Below are 27,681 nucleotides of genomic sequence, written 5' to 3'. Positions count from 1 at the left end.
TCCAGCAATGAAGAGTGACTATATATGACATTATGGCAGCATTTGATCGAGTGTTGCATTAAACAGCAATACTGGGAATCAGGGAACACTCTGGTTGGAGTCATAGCTGGCGCAAATGAAGATTGTGGTTGTTGAGGAAGTGAAGATGACTGATTTCTAAGCAACTTGTTCAGAGATATAATTACACACCTCTGGAGTAGGTGGATCTTGAACTCCAGGTTCCTGATTCAGAGGTAGGGTTGCAACTATTGCACCTTGGAGCCTTTTAAAGTTGCTAAAGAATATATTTTATTCACAGGAACTTGGAAAATAGGAGCAGGAGCAGGAGTAGGCTATTTTGCCCTTTGAGCCTGTTTCACCGTTTAACATGATCATTGCTGATCACCCAACTCAATACTGGTTTCCACTTTCTCCCCATACCCTTTGATCTCTTTAGTTCTAAGAACTGAATCTAACTCCTCCTCGAAAACATTCAATGTTTTGGCCTCAACCACTTTCTGTGGTAATGAGTTCCACATGTTTGCCACATTCTGGGTGAAGAACTTTTCCCTCATCTCAGTTCTAAATGGTCTACCCCACATCCTTAAACTGTCACCCGCAGTTATGGACTCCCTGGTCATCGGGAATGTCCTCCTTGCATTTGGCTTGCCTAATCCTGTTAAATTTTCATAAGTTTCTATGAAGTTCCCCTTCATTCTTCTAAACCATAATGAATATAGTCTATCTTCACATGTCAGACCTGCTACCCCAGGAATCAGTCAGTAACCTTGTGACAATCCTTCCATCCTTTCTCAGAGAAGGAGTCTAAAACTGCACACAATGCTGTGATCTCACCAAGGTTCTGTACAATTACAGTTGGATGTCCATGGTTCTGTACATGAATCCTGTTACAGTGAAGGCTAGCATAACATTTGCTGTCTTCACATGCTGCACCTACATGCTTGCTTTCAGAACTGGTATACAAGGGTACTCAGGTCTCATTGTACCTCCCCTTTTCCAAATGTATCGCTAGTCAGATAATCTGTCTTCCTCATTTTTCTATTAACCAAAGTGATAACCTCACACCAAAGCATCTCTTCACCTTTCTCAAAGCTCACCCTGCTGACCAATTTCATGCCACCTCAAATCTTGCTGAAATTACTTTTCATTCCCTCCTCTAAATCATTACTATATTTTGTGAATAGCTGGGGTCCAAGCACTGATCCCTATGGGACCCAAGTCACTGCCTGCCACTTGGAAAAGGCCCTTTTATTCCAGCTCTGTTTGTTTGCCCATTACTTCTCTATCTGTGTCAGTACACGACCCCGATCTCATGTGCTTTAATTTCACATGCTAGTCTCTGTTGTAGGACCTTATAGTTTTCCATCTGAAATCCAAGTAAATCGCATCCATGGCCCCATCCCTTTATCAACTCTACTAGTGACATTCTTGAAGAATTTTAGAAATTTGTTAAGCATGATTTCCCACCACAACTACCAACCCTGGCACTGATTCCAGTCTGCCTCCGCCCTCTGAAAATATATTTTCTCAGATCCCCTCTAAACCACCTTCAAATTATACTCCCTTGTTCTTGACCTCCTAATCATATATACCTCGACCAAAGTCCCCCCTCAGCTTTATCTGCTCCAAAGAAAACAACCCAAGTTTATCACACCTCTCTTCATAACTAAAATGCTCCGTCCCAGGCAACATGACTATCCTTTGCACCCTTCACTGAAGTCACATTGTTCCCATTGTCTGGTAACCAGTATATAAACAGTACTCCAGCTGTGGCCTAATTAAAATTCTGTACTGCTCCCCTATAACCTCCCTTTTATTATAATCTGTGCCTAGACTGATAAAGGCAAGTGTCCTTTATGCTGTCTTAACTACCCTGTTGACCTTGCCTGCTATCTTTATGGATCTGTGGACAAGCACCCCAAGATCATTCTGTTCCTCTGAGATTCCCATTGAAGACTCCCTTGTCTTGTAACTTCTTCCAAAGTACATTACTTCACACTTATCAGAGTTAAATTCCATCTGCCATTGATCTGCCCACCTGACTAATCTATTCAAATACCAGGAATGAACATATTCAATAAAAGGGCAGTTAACCGTTGCCCCTTGACATTCAATAACATTACCTTCACTGAATTCCTCATCCTGGGAGTTACTGTTTCCAGAAACTGAATTAGACTAGCCACATTTAGCTACAAGAGCAAGTCAGAGGTTCAGATTCCTACTGCAAGTAACTCACTTCTTGACTCTCCGAAGCCTGTTCATCATCTACAAGTCTCAAATCAGGAGTGTGGTGGAATACTCCCCACTTGCCTGGATGGGTGCAGCTCAAGCAACTATCTGATCTGCAGTTAATGAGCCCCAATGCTTCATAGGAATACCACCACAATAGCCAGAAATAGGAAGAAGCCAATTTTCAATGACAAGTTCACAATAAGCACTGTGTTCTCTCAATCCATTAGTATCTTCATTCTGTTTTTAACCAAATCTGTGCTTTATTTTCTCTTGTCGAAAAGTGATGAATATGAGGGGCATGTGTGCAATTCACTGTCCCAATGGCTTGTAGAATATTGTCAACAAAAAGCAAAGTCTGTAAAATGTATTTTTCAGAACCAGAAACAAAAATAAGGCTTTGAGTCCCTAACTGCTGTATGAATGTTTGTGCCTGTCTATTCCTGTACATGGTGGTGTCAGTTAGAGTATCGGTCTAAGGCAGGTGAGTTATGGCACAAACAAGCAGAAATTGTAATTATAAACACAATATTCTGATCACATTTATCCAGTAAGTTACAATTTAGGGTTATATGTAACCATATGTTTTTTTTAAAAGCTTAAAATTAAATAGCATATAGTCCAGGGAATTATTTCAGTGACTGCAGAAAATGTTTATTGTGTATATGTTTGCTCTTGACATAATTCAGCAATTGCTGTGAGGCATTCTAGCCTGCAGAAGTCAGTTGTACTGAGTGCTTTTGTAATGTTAAGATGGCGGTGTGGTCACTAGGCATATCTGTGTTCATTCCTAGAGGAACAGCTTTGAGAAACAATATTATAAAATGTTAAACTTGTACATAACCCTGGCTTGACCAGACTTCGAATACTGTACAAAACTCTGGACTCCATATTGTAAAAATATGTAAGCACTGGAAAAGGTCAAAACAAGATTTACATGGAGTGTGCCAGACTGTTTAAGTATAGAAAGGCAAAATATGTTGGCGTAGACTAGGAGGACCAAAGGACCTGTTCCTGTGCAGTATTGTTTTTGTTCTAACTGAACAACTCTCTCCATCAGGAAAGAATGAAAGATTGAAGTATTTCTCTTTGTCTAAGCCACAGTAACTCAGTAACCACAGAGCCTCCAGTAACTTGAGGCCATGGGAGATTATGAAGGGGTTTGAGAGGGTAGAGATATACAGTTGGAACGTGGAGCAGAGAACATAGAACTGTGCAGCACAGGAACAGTTGCTTCAACCCACAATGTTGTGCCAAACATGGTGCCAAATTAAACTAATCTTCCTGCCTGCCCTTGGTCCATATCCCTCCATTCCTTGCACATTCATGTGTTTATCAAAAAGTCCATAAACGCCCCTGTCGTATCTGCCTCCACCACCACACTGAGTGTAAAAAAAAAAGTTTGCCCCTCATATCGCCTTTGAACTTTCCCCTTCTCACCTTAAATGAATGCCCCCTAGTATTAGACATTTCAACTCTGGGAAGAAGATTCTGACTGTTAGCTGTGTCTCTGCATCTCATGATTTAATACTTCTATCAAGTCACCCTCAATTTCCACCACTCCAGAGAAAACAACCTGAGTTTTTCTAGCAGCTTCTTATAGCTCATACCCTCCAATCTAGGCAGCATCCAGGTAAACCTCTTCAGCACCCTCTCCAAAGCCTCATATCCTTCCTGTAATCACAGAATCCCTACGGTGTGGAAACAGGCCATCTGGCCTAACAAGTCCACACCTGCCCTCCAAAGAGAATGCCATCCAGACCTATCCCTGTAACGCTGCATTTCCCATAGCTAATCCACCTAATTTACACACCCCTGGACACTACAGGCAAATTAGCATGGCCAATCTACCTAACCCACACATCTTTGGACTGGGGAGGAAACCAGAGCACCCGGCGGAAACCCACGCAGATACCGGGAGAACATACAGACTCCACACAGACACTTGCCCAAGGATGGAATCGAACCCCGGTCCCTGGCGCAGTGAGGCAGCAGTGATAACCACTGAGCCTCTAATGTGGCAACCAGAATACCAAAGTCTTATAAAGCTGCAACATGACATCCTGACTCTTGTACTCAATTTCCTAACCAATAAAGGCAAGCATGCTAGATGCCCCCATTCCACCCTACCTACTTCAGATGAGGCGATGGAGTGTTACAGATTAGCTCAGAAGGATTTAAAGAGGGAGTTAAGAAGAGCAAGGGGCGTAAATGAGCAGACATTGGCAGGTAGAATAAAGGAGAACCCCAAAGCTTTCTATAGGTATGTGAGGAATAACAGGATGACTAGGGTAGGAATAGGGCCAGTCAAAGACAGAAGTGGGAAGTTGTGTGTGGACCCTGTGGAGATTGGAGAGGTGTGAAATGATTATTTCTCATCTATTTTCACTGAGGAACAGGAAAATATTGTAGAGATGACTGAGTTACAGGCTACTAGAATTGAAAGGATTAAGGTTCGTAAGGAGGAGGTGTTATCAATTCTAGAAGGTGTGAAGGTAGATAAATCCCCTGGGTCGGATGGGATTTTTCTGAGGATTGTCTGGGAAGTTAGGGAGGAGGTGGCAGAGCCTTTGGCCTTGATCTTTGAGTCCTCATTGTCTACAGATTTAGTACCAGAGGACTGGAGGATTGCAAATGTTGTGCCCTTGTTCAAAAAGGGCAGTAGGGATGACCCAGGTAATTATAGACCTGTGAGCCTTACGTCTGTTGTAGGAAAAGTTTTGGAAAAGATTATAAGAGATAGGATTTATAATCATCTAGCAAGCAACAGTTTGATTAGAGATAGTCAGCATGAATTCATCAAGGGCAGGTCGTGTCTCACAAACCTCATTGAGTTTTTTGAGAAGGTGACCAAGCATGTGGATGAGGGTAGGGCAGTTGACGTGGTATACATGTACTTCAGTAAAGCTTTTGATAACGTTCCACATGGGATGCTATTGGAGAAAATACAGAGGCACAGGATTGAGGGAGATTTAGCAGTTTGGATTAGAAACTGGCTTTCTGTAAGAAGGCAAAAAATGGTCGTTGAAACTGGCTTTCTGGAAGAAGTCAACAAGTGGTGGTTGATGGAAAATATTCAGCCTGAAGCCTGGTTACTAGTGGTGCCTCAAGGATCTGTTTTGGGACCACTGCTGTTTGTCATTTTTGTAAATGACTTGGACGCAGGCGTAGGTGGATGGGTTAGTAAGTTTGCAGATGACACTAAAGTCGGTGGAGTGGTGGACAGTGTGGAAGAATGTTGCAGGTTGCAGGGGGACTTAGATAAACTGCAGAATTGGGCCGAAAGGTGGCAAATGGAGTTTAATATGAATAAATGTGAAGTGATTCACTTTGGGAGGAATAATAGGAAGGCAGAATACCGGATCAGTGGAAAGATTCTTGGTAGTGTGGATGTGCAGAGGGATCTTGGTGTCCATGTACATAGATCCCTGAAAGTTTGCCACCCAGGTTGATAGTGCTGTTAAGAAGGCTTACGGTGTGTTAGGTTTTATTGGTACAGGGATTGAGTTCTGGAGCCCTGTTGTCATGCTGCAACTGTACAAACCACCAGTGCGGCATCATTTGGAATATTGAATGCAGTTCTGGTCGCTCCATTACAGGAAGGATGTGGAAGCATTGGAACAGGTGCAGAGGAGATTTACCAGGATGTTGCGTTGTCTGACGCGCAGGCCCTATGAAGAAAGGCTGAGGGACTTGGGTCTGTTCTCATTGGAGAGAAGGAGGCTAAGAGGGGATTTAATAGAGACATACCAAGATGATCAGAGGATTAGATAGTGTGGACAGTGAGAGTCTTTTTCCAAGGATGATGACTTCAGCTTGGTGTATAAACCATTGAATGCATGTATGTTGGTCTGTCTGAATTTATGTAATTTGCAAAATTAATTTGTGTATCATTAGCAAACATCTTCACTTAAAATCCAGCACCATTCATCACTTCACAGATACTGAAACATTCCATGCCCAAATGCAGCAAGACCTGTGTAATATCCAGAGTGGGACTGACAAGTGGAAAATAACCTTCATGCCACACTAGTGCTAAGCATTGACCACTGTCAACAAGAGAGAACCTAACCATTACCCCTTGATGTTCACTCGCCTTGACACCACTGAATCCCCCCACTGTCATTTTCCTGGGGCTTGCCATTGATCAAAAACTGAAGTGGACTTGCCATGTAACCACTGGTGAAAAGAGCAGGCTAGAGGCTTGGAACCTTGCAGCAAATAACTCCCCTCCAGACTCCTCAAAGTTACCATTTACAAGGCGTAAGTCAGGAATAAAATTGAATACTTTCCACTTGCCTGGCACCAAACAGAACAAAGCAGCCCATTTGTTTGGCACTGCATCCACAAACATCCACTCCCTCCACTGCTGGCAGCAGTCTGCACCATTGGCAAGATGCACATAGCAACTCAACAAAGCTCCTTCAGCTGCACCATCTGAGCTGTGATGTCTAGCAATTAGAAGATTGAATTTTAGGATGTGACAATTATTTTGATTAAGTTTTACATTTCTAACTTTTCTATCAAGCCATTTATATTGAGCAAATGTGTTTTTTCCAGATCTGGTCGCAGTGTTATGTCCCAAGGGTCCCTTGCGCATTCTAGTTGAGACTGCACAAGAGAGAAATGAACCAATATTTCCAGCTCTGATCTATTCCTGTAAGTTCGGGGGAGGGGTTTGTCATTTTGTTTCTTAACCTGAAAATATCAGTACACAGAGTTAACTCTCCTGTTTGATTTTTCTCACACAGCAACCATGGTATGGTTAGTTAACATGGCAGATAGTGATCCAGAAGCCAGGCCGGACCCTCCAAAAGATTCTGGTTTGCCACCACCTGGTGAGTGCAGCAATTTGTTTTAGCTAAACCTGATAGAAAACGTTCATCGAAGTCACTGTAAATGTTGTGTAGTAAAGCCACTGTGATATTGTCTCCAATTTTGCACCTGTTAGTGTTGCATTTGATTTCTGAGCATTGTTTCTATAATATTGTTTCCTTCAATTACAATGTGCAAAAGAGCTCCCTCAAAAGCAGAGAGATTTACTTAATCTTTGGCGACAAATGATAATCTAAGATATTGTTTTCAAGAAAAAGTTGTTAGAGTTTAGAAAATTGCTAATTTAAAGGCAATACTTAAATGAGAAAAAATTATGCTTTTCTCACTAGCAACTTTCATCTGTTGATGAAGGGTCTAGACCTGAAACGTCAGCTTTTGTGCTCCTGAGATGCTGCTTGGCCTGCTGTGTTCATCCAGCCTCACATTTTATTAACTTTCATCTGTTATTGTCTTTCATTTTTAAATGTAAACCAATGTCCTATAGTTCATGAGCATAGATACAGATTCAGAAGGTCTTTCTGTATGCATTAACTCATTCAATCACTGCATCCAGTAGAACAAAGAACAAAGAAAATTACAGTGCAGGAACAGGCCCTTCGGCCGTCCAAGCCTGTGCCAATCCAGAATCTCTCTCTCAATCTGTAGCCTATTTTCCAAGGATCTGTATCCCTCTGCTCCCTGCCCATTCATGTATCTGTCTAGATACATCTTAAATGACGCTATCGTGCCCGCCCCTACCACCTCTACTAGCAACACGTTCCAGGCACCCACCACCCTCTGTGTAAAGAACTTGCCACGCATATCTCCCTTAAACTTCTCCCCTCTCACCTTGAAATCTTGACCCCTAGTAACTGAATCTTCCACTCTGGGAAAAAGCTTCTTGCTATCCACCCTGTCTATACCTCTCATGATTTTGTAGACCTCAATCAGGTCCCTCCTCAACCTCTATCTTTCTAAATAATCCTAATTTACTCAACCTCTGTTCATAGCTAGCGCCCTCCATACCAGGCAACATCCTGGTGAACCTCCTCTGCACCCTCTCCAAAACAACCACATCCTTTTGGTAATGTGGCGACTAGAACTGTACGCAATATTTCAAATGTGATCGAACCAAAGTCCTATACAACTGTAACATGACCTGCCAACTCTTGTATTCAATAGCCCATCCGATGAATGAAAGCATGCCGTATGCCTCCTTGACCGCTTATCGACCTGTGTTGCCACCTTCAGGGTACAGTGGACCTGAACACCCAGATCTCTCTGTGCATCAGTAATTCTTAAACAGTTTGAGTTACATTTCCACTATTCTACCAAGAAATCTTCGATGCTTCCTCCTGTCTTAAATTTGCTGTTCACCAGTTTGAACCTGTGTTCTTTTGTGAATCTGTTCTAGTTTTACTTGAAGTAGGATTTTGTTAGAATATTTTAGAGGTTTAAATGGTCAGCATATTTAGTTGAGTCTGTTTATCATGAACGTGAGTTCAGAGCAAAGGGGAGATTAAAGCGCATCTTGGTGCATGAACCACATCAGTTTGGAAACAAACAGAATGCTGGAAAACTTCAGATCTGGCAATATTTGTGGAGAGAGAAACAGTTATACTTTGAGCCTCATATGGTTCTTCAGAATTCTGTATAATTTACTGCCACTTCTCTTCCAGTTTGGAACCATGTCATTTGGTCACACAGAACTCGACTTTGCTGCAAAAAGACACATTGTGTCAAAACTTTTGGTCTTGCACTCATCAGAACATTTGCACAAAATACCAATGTAGAGGGGAAAGAGTATGAATGTTTTTTTCCCCCCACAAAACTTGGAAACTTTATATGCAGAGAATGATAAATAAAGAAGAAATTCCTTAATACCTAGCACAAATATGTCACAGATAAGGGCCAAGATTGACTTCATTGTCACAATACAATGAACAAAGCTTCTCTGAGAAGAGTTGAAGGCTGAATGAAATGTGGAATAAACGCCTCCAATGTGTTGTCTGTACATTTCTCTGCATCTGCTATACTATTTATGTATAGATGTCGACCTCAGTAATCAGAAAAGAATGACACCACTACATTAAAAATAGCTGAACAAGGCTGTTCAACCTAAAAGCAGACAACCAACTGGAACTGATCACAGGATCTCTTTTGTTTAAGAGCATACTCAAACTTGCTCCACGGGCAATAAGCGCACAACTGGTTTGATTGTGGCATTAACTCTACTTTCCTGCCGGGCCGCTTAGCCTCTGGCTCCTTTGTAGATCAAAAATCTTTGACTCAGTGGGTAAACCGTGAAGACTAATGACCCTCAGAGAAGAAATTCCTCACTTTAAATCTGAGACTTCTAATTCAGATATCCTCATGAGAGGAGACAAATAGCCCGAAGGGGAAGGTTACACAGACCTCGGAGGGATTGATAAATGGTGAGATTTTGAAATCTGAACTTTTGCTAGATTAAGAGCTGGTTTAGGCCAGTGAGTATTTGGGTGTTGGGTAAATTGTGAACATAAACTTGACCATTTGTCCATTGTCCATTCATCCAATATGTTGAAGTTGTGTTACCAGGCTACTCTAATCTGGAGTCTTGAACCCTTTTTGCCCTTGAATCCAGTGACAATGGTTAAGGGTCAGAACAGTGTTAATTCTAGAGCTTTTGGTTGATATTTCGGAGGTCAAGGGTCACTGCCGTTTTCCATCAAGTAATGCACAATTAATGTAATTCAAGCTCATTTCAATGGTTCTGAGTCACAGTTTTCTCAATATTTACTCTTATGTTAGAGAGGAATTTCCCAAGTGATTTTCCTTAATTGTTTGCAGCTTAAAGTTCTACTCGGAGCAATTTTATTTTCCAGGATATTTTATGTGGCCATATTGGACTAGCAGTACGGGAAGTAGAATCATGAGATGGTACAGCACCTTGCCTGCCTCTGCTTTGAAAGCGGTTTACCATTAAACCCATTCTGCTGCTCTTTCCCCAGAGCCCTGTAAACTTTGTTCTTTCTCAGTGTTTAACTCTTAGCAATTAGTCTTCGATCAGCTTACCCCGCTGTAGGTCGTGCATTGCAGACTGCACCAAATTAAGTCATTGACTGGAAAATGTTACCGTCTGCTGCTCTGCTTTTCAATGCTTTTTGCAGTGTCTGTTAACCTGAGACTTGAGATACCAAGGTGTAGAGCTGGATGAACACAGTAGGCCAAGCAGCACCAGAGGAGCAGGAAGGCTGATGTTTCAGGCCTAGACCCTTCTTCAGAAACCTGAGACTTGAGCTGGTTTTGGGCCTTTGACTGTTGAAAGTTTGTACAAGTTCATTCGGATCTCGTAATTTGACTTGGTGACAGGAAATGCCTGTGTTAGAATTATCGAGTCATGGAGTCCCTACAGTGTGGAAATAGGCCACACCGATTCAAAGACGTCACACACAGACCTATCCCCCCATCCAAAATTTTTCATGGCTAACGCATCTAACCTGCTTATCCCTGAACACTGGGGAAATTTAGCATAGCCAGTGCATCTAACTTGCACATCTTCGGACTGTGGAAGTAATGCATCTTCTCTGCTATTAATCTCTGCAGGTCTTACCCTTAATGAGACTTATGCTGACCCAGGTTCGACCCAGGCAGACGATGGGGGATTCACTCAGGAATGGACAAACAGCAGAAATGCCACATTGGGTCCTATGGAATCGACCCAGGAGAGTCGGGCAGCAGTGCAGGCTCTGCCAGGCCCTCCAGCAGCGGTTGAAGATGCAGAGGAAAGTAAGTGACCTTATCACTGGAAGAATAGATTGCTAGGTTGTCTCATTCACCCCTCAACTGTGTCATAAATAGGCAGTGCTGAAGCAGAAGCTACAAACTGAAAAAATCTATCCATTGTCTCGACCCACCCTTTGTAACTAACCTCCTCAATATGGCAGCCCTTGGATCTCTGTGCTTCTGCATTTCAGGTCTCTGGTATACCTTGTGAGTCATGAATATAAGGTAGTCACTAATGAATTCAGAAGAAACTTCATAATTCAGAAGGCAACTGGAATCTGGAACTCACCCCCAGTTGGAGAAATTGAGATAAATAACAAAAGCAGTGAAGCAAAGCTAGTGGAATACATACAACGGAGAGAAAGAAATAGAATTGTACACTTGTAAAGGTGAGGTGGGAGGCAGCTAGTTTAGATTATATTTTACAAATCAGCAATTGCTTCATCGAATTATATTTTGATTACAGCACAGTAAAAGGCTGTTCACCCCATCGTGCCTGTACTGGCTGTTGGAAGGACCAGCTGCCCTAGTGCCCTGTTCTCTCTGTAACTCCCTGCTAGTTCTCCTGTCCATCAGATAATATTTGAATTCCCTTTCAAAGCCTCAATTGGCCCTACCTCCACCATACAATCAGGCAATGTATTTCAGATCCTAACCACTCACTATGTGAAAGTTTCTCCTTATTGCCACCATTGCTTCTTTTGCTAATTGACTTGAATCTTTGACCCCCACCCCGCTCCTCATCCTTTCGTCAATGCAAACAGTTTCACCATAGCTACTTTGTTCAATCCATTCATGGTTTTAAGTACTTGTGTGAAATCTTCTCTCAACCTTCTCAGCCCCAGCTTCAATCTGTTCTCATAACTGAAGTCCATCCTTGGACCCACTTTTGTAAATCCTTCTTGCACCCTCTAGAATGCTATCACGTCATTTGTAAAATGTGATTCCAGAATTTTTTTCAAATTCACTTGTGGGATGTAGGCCTCCTGGCTGGCCAACATTTATTGCCTGTCAAACCTAACACAATACTCCACTTGAGGCTGAACCAATAAAACATGATGTAACTTCCTTCCTTGCACCAGGATTGAGCCCAGGCTTCTGTATCTTTAACCACTATTAGAACCTGCCTTTCGGTCCTGATGCTCCTGCACCAACTTCAGAATTGTCTCTTTCATTATATATTGTTATATATTATCTCCCAATGTTCTTCTACCAAAACAAACAAAATGAATTTATTAAAACCTTTCCACATTGAACTCAAGTTTAACACTATCCTGTCCAATTCACGTAATGCTCCCAAGTTTTGCATCATCTGCAAGTATCACACAAGTGCCAGGCAATGACCATCACCAAAAGGGAGACTCTAACCAGCATCCTTTGACGTTCTATGGCATTATAATCACTGAAATCGCACACCCCCATCAATATCCCAGTGGTTACCAATGACCAGAAACTGGACATCATAATATTGTGCCTACAAGAAGAGATCAGAGGCTATGAATCTTGCAGTGGTTACTAATTGACTTAAATCTTTGACACCGCCCCCCCAGTCCTCATCCTTTCATCAATGCAAACAGTTTCACCATAGCTACTTTGTTCAAAGCAGGTCTACCATCTATAAGGCACAAGTCATAGAAAACTCCCCAGTTGGCTGAATGAGTGCAGCTCCAACGGCACCCAAGAAGCTTGTATCATCCGAAACAAAGTAACCTATTTGCTTGAAACTGCATCCACAAAGATTCAATCCCTCAAGTAGGTACAGTAGCAGGTGTGTACTATCTACAAGATGCAGTGCACAAATTCACCAAGCTCACTTCAGACAGCACTTTCCAAGCCACTCACCGCCTCACTTATAAATATATTGCCTTTCCTTCAGTATTTCGGAGTCAAAATTCTGATCTTCCCTTCCTAATGGCATTATAGCTCAACCCACAGCAGCTGGACTGCAGCAAATAAGGAGGCAGCTTGCAACCACCTTCTCAAGGTCATCTAGGGACAGGCAATAAATGACACCAATGTCCCACAAATGAGATTTTAATAAATGAAACTGTTCTATCACAAGAGATAATGGGAACTGCAGATGCTGGAGATTCCAAGATAATAAAATGTGAGGCTGGATGAACACAGCAGGCCAAGCAGCATCTCAGGAGCACAAAAGCTGACGTTTCGGGCCTAGACCCTTCATCAGAGAGGGGGATGGGGGGAGGGAACTGGAATAAATAGGGAGAGAGGGGGAGGCGGACCGAAGATGGAGAGTAAAGAAGATAGGTGGAGAGAGTGTAGGTGGGGAGGTAGGGAGGGGATAGGTCAGTCCAGGGAAGACGGACAGGTCAAGGAGGTGGGATGAGGTTAGTAGGTGGCTGGGGGTGCGGCTTGGGGTGGGAGGAAGGGATGGGTGAGAGGAAGAACCGGTTAGGGAGGCAGAGACAGGTTGGACTGGTTTTGGGATGCAGTGGGTGGGGGGGAAGAGCTGGGCTGGTTGTGTGGTGCAGTGGGGGGAGGGGATGAACTGGGCTGGTTTAGGGATGCAGTAGGGGAAGGGGAGATTTTGAAACTGGTGAAGTCCACATTGATACCATATGGCTGCAGGGTTCCCAGGCGGAATATGAGTTGCTGTTCCTGCAACCTTCGGGTGGCATCATTGTGGCAGTGCAGGAGGCCCATGATGGACATGTCATCAAGAGAATGGGAGGGGGAGTGGAAATGGTTTGCGACTGGGAGGTGCAGTTGTTTGTTGCGAACTGAGCGGAGGTGTTCTGCAAAGCGGTCCCCAAGCATCCGCTTGGTTTCCCCAATGTAGAGGAAGCCGCACCGGGTACAGTGGATGCAGTATACCACATTGGCAGATGTGCAGGTGAACCTCTGCTTAATGTGGAATGTCATCTTGGGGCCTGGGATGGGGGTGAGGGAGGAGGTGTGGGGACAAGTGTAGCATTTCCTGCGGTTGCAGGGGAAGGTGCCGGGTGTGGTGGGGTTGGAGGGCAGTGTGGAGCGAACAAGGGAGTCACGGAGAGAGTGGTCTCTCCGGAAAGCAGACAGGGGAGGGGATGGAAAAATGTCTTGGGTGGTGGGGTCGGATTGTAAATGGCGGAAGTGTCGGAGGATAATGCGTTGTATCCGGAGGTTGGTAGGGTGGTGTGTGTGAACGAGGGGGATCCTCTTGGGGCGGTTGTGGCGGGGGCGGGGTGTGAGGGATGTGTCGCGGGAAATGCGGGAGACGCGGTCAAGGGCGTTCTCGATCACCGTGGGGGGAAAGTTGCGGTCCTTAAAGAACTTGGACATCTGGGATGTGCGGGAGTGGAATGTCTTATCGTGGGAGCAGATGCGGCGGAGGCGGAGGAATTGGGAATAGGGGATGGAATTTTTGCAGGAGGGTGGGTGGGAGGAGGTGTATTCTAGGTAGCTGTGGGAGTCGGTGGGCTTGAAATGGACATCAGTTACAAGCTGGTTGCCTGAGATGGAGACTGAGAGGTCCAGGAAGGTGAGGGATGTGCTGGAGATGGCCCAGGTGAACTGAAGGTTGGGGTGGAAGGTGTTGGTGAAGTGGATGAACTGTTCGAGCTCCTCTGGGGAGCAAGAGGCGGCGCCGATACAGTCATCAATGTACCGGAGGAAGAGGTGGGGTTTGGGGCCTGTGTAGGTGCGGAAGAGGGACTGTTCCACGTAACCTACAAAGAGGCAGGCATAGCTGGGGCCCATGCGGGTGCCCATGGCCACCCCCTTAGTCTGTAGGAAGTGGGAGGAGTCAAAAGAGAAGTTGTTGAGTGTGAGGACGAGTTCAGCTAGGCGGATGAGAGTGTCGGTGGAGGGGGCCTGGTCGGGCCTGCGGGACAGGAAGAAGCGGAGGGCCTTGAGGCCATCTCCATGCGGAATGCAGGTGTACAGGGACTGGACGTCCATGGTGAATATGAGGTGTTGGGGGCCAGGGAATTGGAAGTCCTGGAGGAGGTGGAGGGCGTGGGTGGTGTCACGGACGTAGGTGGGGAGTTCCTGGACCAAAGGGGAGAAAATGGAGTCCAGATAGGTGGAGATGAGTTCGGTGGGGCAGGAGCAGGCTGAGACGATGGGTCGACCAGGGCAGGCAGGTTTGTGGATTTTGGGAAGGAGATAGAAACGGGCCGTGCGGGGTTGGGGAACAATGAGGTTGGAGGCTGTGGGTGGGAGGTCCCCTGAGGTGATGAGGTCGTGAATGGTGTTGGAGATGATGGTTTGGTGCTCGGGTGTGGGGTCATGATCGAGGAGGCGGTAGGAGGTGGTGTCGGAGAGTTGGCGTCTGGCCTCGGCGATGTAGAGGTCAGTGCGCCATACTACCACTGCGCCACCCTTGTCTGCGGGTTTGATGGTGAGGTTGGGGTTGGAGCGGAGGGAGCGGAGGGCTGCCCGTTCTGCGGGGGAGAGGTTGGAGTGGGTGAGAGGGGTGGAGAGGTTGAGGCGGTTAATGTCTCGACGGCAGTTGGAGATGAAGAGGTCGAGGGAGGGTAGGAGGCCTGGGGGTGGTGTCCAGGAGGAGGACTTGTGTTGGAAGCGGGTGAAGGGGTCAGTGGAAGGAGGGTTGGGTTCCCGGTTGAAGAAGTAGGCATGGAGGCGAAGACGGCGGAAAAACCACTCTATGTCCGACCGTGACTGGTATTCGTTGATGTGTGGTTGTAGGGGGACAAAGGTGAGCCCCTTGCTAAGGACTGACCGTTCGTCCTCAGTCAGTGGGAGGTCTGGGGGGATGGTGAAGATGCGGCAGGGCTCAGTGTTCTATCACAAAGTACAGTGGATGTCCTATTTGTGTGCTGTATATTGCCACTGAATATAAATCTCACAATGTTGGGCCCATTAATATACATAGAATCAAAGAATCCCTACGGTGTGGAAGCAGGCCATCCCGTCTGCAACAACCCTCTGAAGAGCATCCCACCCAGACCCATCCACCTACCGTATCCCTGTTACCCTGAATTTCTCATAGTGAATCCATCTAGCCTACACATCCCTGGACACTGGAAATTTAGCATGGCCAAACCACCTAACCTGTACACCTGGGAGGAAAGTGGAGCACCCAGAGGAAACCCATGCTGACACGCGGACAGTGTGCAAACTCCTTACAGAGAGTTACTCAAGGCAACTGTCTAAGGCCAAAATCAAACTCCGGACCCTGGCGCTGTAAGGCAGCAGTTCTAACCACTGAACCACCATGCTGCCTGAGCAGCATACCACCAAGCTAGACTGAGTGGGCCTTCTATGTGGAAACTAGACGGCCAAAAGCAGGCATTTAAAATACTGGCTCATTGTAGGACCCATTCTCTCACTGCTCATGGTCAAATTATACTTTGCTTTTCTTGTTAGGGGGTGTGAAGCTTGGTTTAGGTGACTTCATATTCTACAGTGTCCTTGTTGGAAAAGCATCAGCAGCAGCAAGTGGAGACTGGAATACGACTCTGGCCTGCTTCGTGGCAATATTAATTGTGAGTATGCATCTTGCCCAGGACAGCCTGGGGAAAATTTAATCAACTTATCGTACTGCAGCAAAGTGAGAGTGCCCAAAGTGCTTATCAAATGTTGAAAAGTATCTGCATGTGACATTATAGATTATTACAGTCTGGCTGGGGTTCAGGTTTATGATGCCTTGTCTAACACTCAGCTTGTGTTGGTCAGTAGTTTGAGCTGTGAGAGCAGCTCCATTGAATCTGGTTCAGCCCTTCCATCAGCCCAAACTAGTAATGGTCACTAGTGTAGGTGTCCTGGCTAATAGGAACCTCCTTTATCCACACTGATCCCTCTGAGATGCAGTGTTAGAGACCTTAAACTTCCATGTAAAGCCCTGTTAATCGCCATGGAAACTAAACTTTGCACACTGGGTGAGCCAGATTAATATGACAATTGTTGTACTTCGTGAATTTGGTGATGTATTAACAAAGACACAACACAGCCCTCTTTAAGAAACATCTTAACTGTGGAGTGCAATTGCAAACAGCTTGTACGCTAAACACAGGGGATTTCCAGGTTGCAAACATCGTTGAGTCCATTCATAAGTCAATTTGTATGTAGGATGGAACACAATGCAAAACAATGTAAAGTAGCTGTTCGTAAGTACAGTAAATGCTCATATGTCAGATCTTGAAAATAATTCCCCTGTATAGGATAGCATTGTTAGTACAAGCGTTTGTATGTTCTGTTTCAACTGCGTGCACAGGGCTGGGGTTCTTTGACTAAATTGGTGGATCTCATGCCCTCCTGGTGAAACACCTTTTAAAGAGAAGAGTGGAGATCCCATAGGCTGACAACAGGATGCCGCAAAATAGTGTAATTCTCTCATCTTGATGGCCATTCTATTCTCCCTGCATCCCAATTTCTATCTTCCTCTTCACTTACCCTCACGATCTGTTGTGGTTTTTGCTTGAAGAATTCACCAAACAGGCATCAAGCACCCTCTTTTTTTCATCATTCTCCAGTCATCCTCTCTCTGCCCTCACTCCTCGCCAACAACTTGAATGCCACATGTAAAAGTACATGTTGAACACAATCATTCCCCTCTATTTATCCACCCACTGGTCTCTCTGCAATCTCACTGTCAGGGCTGTTGTATTGAGAAATAGACATTCTTTCTTTTCACTACACCCCATCCCCACCCCGATATAAACATCACCTTTGCCAATTACAAGGTTGAACCTATTGTTTTGCACTGACCTGTATGGGTTTGAATATGCTGTCCTTTTCCAGCATTTGTACTGAAGGGAAAGGGCTTGATAGAACATAATGCAGATTGAGTAATTGGCCTTATCTTTACATTTTCAGGGTTTGTGCCTTACTCTGCTGCTGCTTGCTATCTTCAAGAAAGCTCTGCCAGCACTGCCCATCTCCATCACGTTCGGCCTGGTTTTCTATTTTGCGACTGATAACCTGGTCCGCCCCTTCATGGACCAACTGGCTTTATATCAGTTTTATATCTAGTGCTTGTTTTGGAATAAATGTTTCAAGTTGTACTGTAAAACTTTCATGCTGAGCACTGGAAAAGGGATATTTTTTGTTGTAACTTGTACAACCATCTCTCAAGTAGAGAACAATAAAGCTGTGTGGGATCTGTGTGGATTACAAGTATCTGATCAATGTGTTGTCTTTCTAATCAAATTATTGCCGGTGCACACTTCTGAATTTGGTCAGCTTTGTGTGTTTGTGGGATTGATTACTCAAATATTACAGCATTCCATAGTTGAAGTGAAAAGTGACAGGGCTGTGTTGCTATCCGTTTTGGTGCAGTTTTGCTGTTCTTCAGCTTTTCTGCAAAGAATGTCACATGCAATGAAAATAAGCTATGTTCAGTTTCCTGAATGCTGCCTCCTTTGCAACGTTATTACTGTGTAAAAAAAGGTTTTTCATCCTTTCAAGGCTGTTTCCTAAACAGCTGATGGTCCCCCTTTAAGTAAACATTTCTTCATTAGATGTTTGAACTTTATTTCACCCTGTACTGGACATTCCTTCTCTCATTTTCTGCTTAAACTCACCCACTGAACTTTGGAAATAAAAACAGACAATGTTGGAAACACTCAGCAGGTCAGTTCAGACATGTGGAGAGAGCAAAGAAGGGTTGAAGTTTCAGGCCAATGTCAGGTTTTCAGATTGTTTCCCAAGAACTTTGCTTTTGTCACAGCTTTCGAGCAACTGTGGTATTTTACTGTTTGTACTTGAATGTTTGTTTTGCAAAAAAGCTAATTCTGGCTTTTGTGATGTTTTGTGATAATACATGCAGAATTATTAATTTTTTTAAACAAATAGGGGGAAATGATTGGACTTCCTTTGGGATCCCTGATCTGTAGCAATTAAAAGTTGGTGGTGCAGTAAACTTGAGTTCTTCAGCTTTCTTTCTGATGATCACAATCTATTATCTCATGGGAGAAGAGGGAGAGTTGAAAGTCAACAGGAAATCAGCCAATTGCATCTCCCTTAAGACGTGAGGCCAGTAAGAGTTTAGCATAAATTGTTTCTGAAATAAATTACCATGTTTAAAATAATTGGACTAGTTCATAACACAAATACCCTTTTGTCCAGCAAGGAATCCAGAACATGAAAGCATTACCTTTGCATTCAAATTAGGTCAGTTCAGGAGAGAGTATCTGATAGTGTCCCAGCCTTCTCCTCCATTCCTGGGTATGGCCTGCCCCACTGCCAGGACAGAGCCAGCAGAGGGGGCAGCACATTAGTATACATTCAGGAGGGAGTCAACCTGAGGGTTGTTAACTTTGGTGACTCTATACCTATGACATCAGGTGAAATGTGGGCTAGGAATCTTCCTGATGATTACTATATTGGAGTATTCGATCAGCCATGATCATGCCAAATGGTGGAGCAGGGTAAAGGGTCTGAATGGCCTACTCCAGTTCTTCTGGACAAGAGGTCAATGCTGCTAGCCTGAGTCTAGGGTAAGTGCTGAGGGAGCCAATAAGAGAGAAACATGCTTGAACTTAGGCTCCTTAATTTACTTACCACAGATGCATCCATAATCAATGAGTGACCTCTGTACAGTCTGTGGGGAATAAATTCTGTCTCCATATAATAGTGGGCCTCTCGGGGTGGCCTCACTAACATTATCACCATGCTAAACAGGATCAATTTAACAGACTGAACTCTCCCAACGTGAGAATCTTTTGTCAGAAATGTATTCAATTGCAATTTTGTAATCTTGTGACCCTTCCTCTACTAATATCATCAGGCCAAGGATCAACTTTGGATCAAGGAAGGGTGCTGGAGAGTGTACAGTAACAGAATCAACAACACCTAAAAACATAGTGCCAAATTTGATTAAGCTGCAATACAGGACAGCATGAATACTAAACAGTGGGAGCAGCATGGGATTAAGCAAAGTAATCCTACAACAAAGCAATTGGATCTAAATTCTGCAGGCCTGACACATCCAGTCAAGAATAATAGTGGGCAATTAAACAACTCACTGGAGGAGGCTCCACAAATATCCCTATGTTAAATGAGGGAGAAGTCCAGCATGTCAGTGCAGATGACCAGGCTAAAGTACCTTGTGTCTTTTTCAGCCAAGTGGATGATCAATCTCCACTTCCGGTTGTCCCTGGTACGTCAGATGCCAGTCTTCAGCCAATTCAATTGACAATATAAAACAAAGAAACAATTGAAAGCCCTAGATACAGCAAAGGCTCTGAGCCCTGATGTTATCCTGGCTGTAGTTCTAAAGAATTGTGTTCCAGAACTAACTGGAACTACTTGGAACTACTCACTAGCACACATTTTCTGTCAGGACCAGATGATGCACGAGATATTAAATGAATATTTTGCATCAGTGTTTTACTGTGGAGAAAGAAATGGAGGCTAGAAAACTTGGAAATAAATAATATGAAAACAACTCACGTTATAGGAGAGAAAGTGCTGGAGTCTTAGAACATAGAAGGGTAGATGAATCTCGGGGACCTAACCTAGTGTATCCCAGCACTTTGTGGGAAGTTAGAGAGGAAATTGTGGGATCCCAAACAGAGATATTTGTATCATCTATAACTACAGATGAGGTGTTGAATGACTGGAGAGTGGCTAATGTGTTTTTGTTTAAGAGGGGATGTGAGGAGAAGCCTTGAGCTACAGACCTGTGAGTCTGACTTTGGTGTTGGCTAAGTTGTTGGAAATGATTTGGAGAGGTAGGAATAATTAGGGTTAATCAGTGTGATTTTGTGAGATGGAAATAGACTTTCACAGATTTGAGTTGTTTTTGAGGAAGTAGTCAAGAAGATTGATGCTTGCAGAGCGGTAGACATTGTTCACTTGGATTTTAGTAAAACCTTTGACAAGGTTTCATGTTGTGGACTAGAATAGTTATATCACTTGGAATTCAGGGTGAACTTGCCAGTTGGATATAAACTTGGCTTCACGGCAGGAGAAAGAGTAATGATGGAGGATCATTCTTCAGACTAGAGGCCTGTGACCAGTGATGTGCCACAGGAATCAGTGCAAGATCTATTTTTGTTGGTTATTGATAAAAATGATTTAGATGAGACTACAGAGAGCATTGTTAGCAAGACTACTGGTATTGTGGACAATGAAAAGTGTTATCTAAGATTGCAAAAAGATTTTCATACAGAGAGTGGTAGGCATGTGGAATGCACTGCTGGCAGTGTGAGTGGAGTCAGTTACTTTAGAGACTTTTAAGCAACTCTTGGCTAGGCATATGGAGGATAGTAAAATGTAGGTTGTGCAGGGTAGATTGATTTTTGTAGGATAATAGGTCAGCACAACATCATGGGCTGATGGGCCTGAATTGTGCAGTTCTGTTCTATATTCTATGTTCCTAATTAGTTGGATCAATGGGCAGAAGCGTGCCAGATGGACTTTAGTTTGGATAAATGACAAGTATTGCATTTTGGTAAAGCAAACAAAGGCAAGACTTGTACAATTAAAAGTAGGGCCTTGGGTAGTGTTGAAGAACAGAAAGAAACCTAGGGGCTCAGGCACACAATTCTTTGAAGGTTGCATGACATAGAAATAAGGTGGTTAGGCATTTAGCATGTTTGCCTTCATTTCTCAGACCTTTGAGTCTTGGGATTGGAACATTATATTTTGGTTATACAGGATGCTGCTGTGTCCAGTTCTGGTCTCCCTGTCATAGAAAGGAGATTGTTAAGATGCAAAAGGTTCAGAAGAGATTTAGCAGGGTGTTGCTGGGAATGAAGGGTTTGAGTTATAAGTAGAGACTGGATAGGTTGCGATTTTTTCATTGGAACATAGGTGATTGGGAGGTGATTTTGATTTTGTTAACAGATTTATTAAATCATGAGGTGAATGGCAAGTATCTTTCCCTCGGGTGGGGGATTTCAAGACTAGGAGGCAAGTTTTAAAGGCGAGAGGAGATTTTAAAAAGACACGAGGGGCAATTATTTTTTATACCGAGAGCAGTTCACGTGTGGAATGAGTGTCTAGAGGATGGATGGATGCAGGTACGGTTACCGCATTTAAAAGAGATTTAGATAAGTACGTGAATAAGCAATGTTTGGAAGATTGTGGGCCAAGTGCAGGCAGGTGGGGCTAGTTTAATTTGAGATTATGGTAAGCATGGAATGGTTGGATAAAAATCTGTTTCTGTACTCCATATTTCTATGACTTTATAATTCTATATGAAAAATGCCATTTAATTTGCCTGCTGTTCAATAGAAAATTGATACTAAAAAGATTTAGTACAAAAACGATTAGGATTGTAGTGATTGTAATGAGGTCAGCCATGTGTATCTCGTAGAATGAGTTCCCTGATTGGACCAAGTTAACAGTCCCAATCAGGGAGCCCTGGCTGACGGATATAAATATGCAACAATTAATACTCATAAGAGTCCGTACCAATACACAAGGCTGTCATTTGGGGTATCATCAGTCTGTGCCATTTTTCAACGCACAATGGAGAACATCTTACAAGATCTACCCCAGGTCACCATTTATCTGGATGTCATGCTAATAACAGGGAAGGTCAATAAAGAGCACTTAGAGAATTTGGACGTAGTCCTTAAACATTTCGCCAAGGTGGGTGTGCACCTTAGGAGGGGAACAAAATGTCTGTTCAGGCATCCCAAGTGACCTCCTTGATTATAGAGTCAACAAGACCAGGTTTCACCCATTGTAAGATAAAGTGAGGGGTAATCAAAAGTGCCCTAGCTCCCACATCTAAAACAGAGCACAGATCTTTCCTTGAGTTGGTGAATTATTGCAGAAAATTCATACATAACCTGGCCTCTATCATGGCACCCTTACATTTGTTTTTGAAAATGTGTCTCTATTGGAAATAGTCGCTAAACGAAGATATACTCTTTAGGGAAGTTATCGTCATCTAAGCTGTTGACACCCTACAATTCCAAGCAAGGGTATTTTATTAGGACTACACTCAGGCAGAAATTTTCTAATCAAGAAGTGTTAAGCCAATCAAGTTGAATCTTTCTTTATCAATTTCACCCCATCAAGCTTAGGCCTGAACCTTTTGCTAAAATCAGTGGTAACAATTTCTCGTAAGAGATCTGAACCAAAGTTATACCCTTATCCATAGGTGTTCACCAGTTTAGATTATCAGCCTAGTTGAGGTCTTATGCAAGCCGAAGGGTTGGAGTCCAGCGTGAATTTTAGTAAAGACTGGTTCTACAATCACTGATATAGCCACATTGGTATCCACCTCCATTGGACAGGGTGACCACTTAACGAAACATTTACTTTTATTGGTTTTGATTTGGATGTTGCTAAGCAATTTAACTATTCAAGCCAGATGTAGGTGGGCTTTCCAGGTTATGCAGTCTCTTAGATACCAGCCTACGAGTTCTCTAATTTAGGTCCAGTGAGATCCTCTTACTGTTTCAGGTCTGCAAATTGGCAGCAATTACGATGTCCTGCCGACCGGGGTCCTCATAAAACATTTCAACCGTTTGGTTGAGGCTTGGCTTTGTTTTGAGGTTTCCATGGGTTGATGTAGGGTCCTTCATTTTAGAAGATGTCCTGAATGGGGATATTCAATTGCCCTCACTCAAGTGAAATTCCCCAAGTTCAGTTGGCCTGGCATCGGCACATCCTATAACTCATACACTCCACTTGCCACATTTCCTAATGGCAAAGCCAGTGGTAATTCTGTATGAAGTCCAGTTAGATTTCAGCTAGTAGGTGATTTTGCATTGTTAAAATCATTAATCCCTCTTACCAAACAGTCTCTCAGTATCTCATTTAGAGTTAAAGCAAAGTCACATGCCTCTACCAGTCAACTGTGTCAAAAATTTTGATATAGATTTCTCTGGTTCTCACAGTTGAGAAAACTATTAGCATCTCAGAATTAGAGGAGGCTTGGGGTCATAATATTTCTTAGCTAAATCCATCAACTCTTGAAGGTTGGTGCCTCTGGGAAAGTTTTCTCCTAATAACCAAAAAAGCTGCAGGTCCACACTCTGTCAGGAGAATTATTCATTGCTTTTCATTTGTCACAATGCTGTGTGCCCACAAACAATAAGGCATTCTTTCCACATATTGGGCCCAGTCTTCAACAGCAGGATCAAATGAGACAAGCTTCCTAAATAGTGGCATGATGCCAGAAATGCTTACCCCAATTTAAAGGCATCTGTTACAAAAAAAAATCTTTCTGGAGGGGTGAGGAGTGATGGTGAAGATGCGGCAGGGCTCAGTGTGGCTGTCTCCTCTGGGGTTGCCTACACAGGCCCCAAACCCCACCTCTTCCTCCGGTACATTGATGACTGTATCGGCGCCGCCTCTTGCTCCCCAGAGGAGCTCGAACAGTTCATCCACTTCACCAACACCTTCCACCCCAACCTTCAGTTCACCTGGGCCATCTCCAGCACATCCCTCACCTTCCTGGACCTCTCAGTCTCCATCTCAGGCAACCAGCTTGTAACTGATGTCCATTTCAAGCCCACCGACTCCCACAGCTACCTAGAATAAACCTCCTCCCACCCACCCTGCTGCAAAAATTCCATCCCCTATTCCCAATTCCTCCGCCTCCGCCGCATCTGCTTCCACGACAAGACATTCCACTCCCGCACATCCCAGATGTCCAAGTTCTTTAAGGACCGCAACTTTCCCCCCACGGTGATCGAGAACGCCCTTGACCGCGTCTCCCGCATTTCCCGCGACACATCCCTCACACCCCGCCCCCACCACAACCGCCCCAAGAGGATCCCCCTCGTTCTCACACACCACCCTACCAACCTCCGGATACAACGCATTATCCTCCGACACTTCCGCCATTTACAATCCGACCCCACCACCCAAGACATTTTTCCATCCCCTCCCCTGTCTGCTTTCCGGAGAGACCACTCTCTCCGTGACTCCCTTGTTCGCTCCACACTGCCCTCCAACCCCACCACACCCGGCACCTTCCCCTGCAACCGCAGGAAATGCTACACTTGTCCCCACACCTCCTCCCTCACACCCATCCCAGGCCCCAAGATGACATTCCACATCAAGCAGAGGTTCAACTGCACATCTGCCAATGTGGTATACTGCATCCACTGTACCCGGTGCGGCTTCCTCTACATTGGGGAAACCAAGCGGATGCTTGGGGACCGCTTTGCAGAACACCTCCGCTCAGTTCGCAACAAACAACTGCACCTCCCAGTCGCAAACCATTTCCACTCCCCCTCCCATTCTCTTGATGACATGTCCATCATGGGCCTCCTGCACTGCCACAATGATGCCACCCGAAGGTTGCAGGAACAGCAACTCATATTCCGCCTGGGAACCCTGCAGCCATATGGTATCAATGTGGACTTCACCAGTTTCAAAATCTCCCCTTCCCCTACTGCATCCCTCAACCAGCCCAGTTCGTCCCCTCCCCCCACTGCACCACACAACCAGCCCAGCTCTTCCCCCCCACCCACTGCATCCCAAAACCAGTCCAACCTGTCTCTGCCTCCCTAACCGGTTCTTCCTCTCACCCATCCCTTCCTCCCACCCCAAGCCGCACCCCCCGCTACCTACTAACCTCATCCCACCTCCTTGACCTGTCCGTCTTCCCTGGACTGACCTATCCCCTCCCTACCTCCCCACATACACTCTCTCCACCTATCTTCTTTACTCTCCATCTTCGGTCCGCCTCCCCCTCTCTCCCTATTTATTCCAGTTCCCTCCCCCCATCCCCCTCTCTGATGAAGGGTCTAGGCCCGAAACGTCAGCTTTTGTGCTCCTGAGATGCTGCTTGGCCTGCTGTGTTCGTCCAGCCTCACATTTTATTATCTTTCTGGAGGGCATGTTTTTCTCTCATTGCCACTGAATTATCTCCATGAAGGCTGAAAACTAGCAAAGATCTGAGTGAATGGTGAAACAGATTCAATAAGCTGAATAGGCTACTTCTGCTCCTGTGTCTTGTGCTGACTGAGGTTCTTTCCCCATCTCTTGTAACGAGCTTGAAACCGTCATCTATTTCAAACCCACTGACTTCCACAGCTACCTAGACTACACTTCCTCTCACCCACTATCCTGCAAGAATGTGATTCCCTACTCCCAAATCCTCCACCTCCACTGCACCTGCTCCCACGATGGGGCTTTCCATCCCCAAACATTCCAGATGTCTTGTTATTTCAAGGACTACAACTTCCCCTGTTTGGTGGTCAAAAATGCTCTCAACCTGCACCTCTGCTATCATCCTCCCTCCCCCCAACAAAAACAAAGACAGAATCCCCCTTGCCGTCACATATCATCCCACTCACCTCCTTATCAAATGTAGCATTCTCTGCCACTTATGCCACCAACAATCCAACCCAACACAACAACCAAAAATATATTCTCCCCCCACCAATCTGCCTTCAATGGGGACCGCTCTTTCTATGACTTTCTCGTCCGCTCCACAGTCCTCACTAGCCCCACCACTCTCAGCACCCCCAGTGCAGGAATGACCTAGTGGTATTATGACTGGACTGTTAAACCAGAGACCCAGGTAATGTTCTGGGGACCTGGGTTCAAATCCTGCCATGGCAGCTAGTAGAATTTGAATTCAATAAAGTATCTGGAATTAAGAGTCTAATGATGACCATGAATCCATTGTCAATTTTCGGAAAAATCCAACTGGTTCACTAATGTCCTTTAGGGAAGGAAACTGCCATCCTTACCTGGTCTGGCCTACATGTTACTCTAGACCCACAGCAATGTGGTTGTCTTATATCTGCCCTCTGGACAATTAGGGATGGGCCATAAATTCTGGTCTAGCCAGTGACACCCTCATCCTGTGAATGAATAAAGAACCTTTCCCTGCAATTGCAGTAAGTGATATACCTGCCCCAACACCTCCCCCCTCATCTCCATTCAAGGCACTAACATACTTTCCACATCAGACAGAGGTTTACCTGAACATCCGTCAATGCGTCCACTTCTGATGTGGCCATCTCTACATTGTGAGACCAAATGGAGGCTCGGAGACTGCTTTGTAAAGCACCTATGCTTGGTTCATGACAAACAATACCACCTTCCAGTTGTGAACCATTTCAACACCCCTTCCCACTCCCTGGGTGACATGTCCATCCTGGGCCTCCTCCAGTGTCACAATGACACCACCTGGAAACTGGAGGAGCAGCACCTCATATTCCACCCTAGGGGCCTACAGTCCAAGTGGCCTAAATGTGGATGTCACCAGATTCAAAATCTCGCCACCCTGGCCTCATCCCATGGCCAATCCTCCCTCTCATCCCCACCTCCTTGACCTGACACAACCTGTCATCTCTCCAACCTATTCACTCCTCCCACCTAACTGACTAATCCCCACTACTCCCTGCCTGCTCTCACCTATCACCGTCGCACTTATCTTCCTCAAGCTCACTCCTTCTCTATTTATTTCTGAGGTCCCTTCCCCCCTCCTCAATTTCCGAAGAAGGATCCTGACCCGAAACATCAACTTCCATGCTCCTCTGATACTGCCTGGCCTGCTGATTTCCAGCTCCACATTGTGTTATCATAGACTGATGTTACTGTCTGCCTACCACCTGATCAGGCAGAAGAGCAGCATAAAAAATCTGAACCTCCCATCCAACAAGAACTGAGATTCACAGTTCTTGTTTTGTCTTTTCCAAAAGCACTTGGCTCTATCATCATAGTCTTCATTTATCCCTCCCTCTTCCGCACCCCCCCATCCCTAACTCTATAATATAGGAGAAACTCAGCAGGTTGGTCAGCATCTGCAAAGAGAGAGAGGAAAGAGTTAACACTTTAAAGCTAATAAGATTCGTCTTCAAAACCTACACCCTGCTTTACACATCTCTGTACTTGAATGGTATTCTTGCTGGCTTCTGAACAGTAACCTTACAAACTGGTGAAAACTGTGCAATCCAGATCCATATCCTGCCTACCATACGTTAACCCTAACCCTAACCCATCACCCTTTGTCATGTTATCTAATGTAAGCTTCCCATGATA

The 27,681-nt window shown here is 44.6% G+C and overlaps 1 protein-coding gene across 3 annotated transcripts in view; it reads left to right on the top strand.

The window, feature by feature from the left end:
* psen1 (presenilin 1) overlaps positions 1-17,897 on the top strand; it is a 165,425-nt gene extending 147,528 nt beyond the window's left edge. For all 3 annotated transcript variants that reach the window (XM_048537287.2, XM_048537288.2, XM_048537289.2), the window contains 5 exons: positions 6,790-6,888; positions 6,981-7,067; positions 10,630-10,812; positions 16,141-16,259; positions 17,590-17,897. In XM_048537287.2, coding sequence (XP_048393244.1) covers positions 6,790-6,888; positions 6,981-7,067; positions 10,630-10,812; positions 16,141-16,259; positions 17,590-17,745 — 644 coding nt within the window. In that variant the 3' untranslated portion in view covers positions 17,746-17,897. The remainder of the gene's footprint in view (positions 1-6,789; positions 6,889-6,980; positions 7,068-10,629; positions 10,813-16,140; positions 16,260-17,589) is intronic.
* The last annotated feature ends 9,784 nt before the right edge of the window (positions 17,898-27,681 follow it).

The sequence above is a fragment of the Stegostoma tigrinum genome, chromosome 10 (genome assembly GCF_030684315.1).
Source record: "Stegostoma tigrinum isolate sSteTig4 chromosome 10, sSteTig4.hap1, whole genome shotgun sequence".
Taxonomy (NCBI): Eukaryota; Metazoa; Chordata; class Chondrichthyes; order Orectolobiformes; family Stegostomatidae; genus Stegostoma; species Stegostoma tigrinum.
This window is presented reverse-complemented; position numbering and strand designations above follow the sequence as displayed.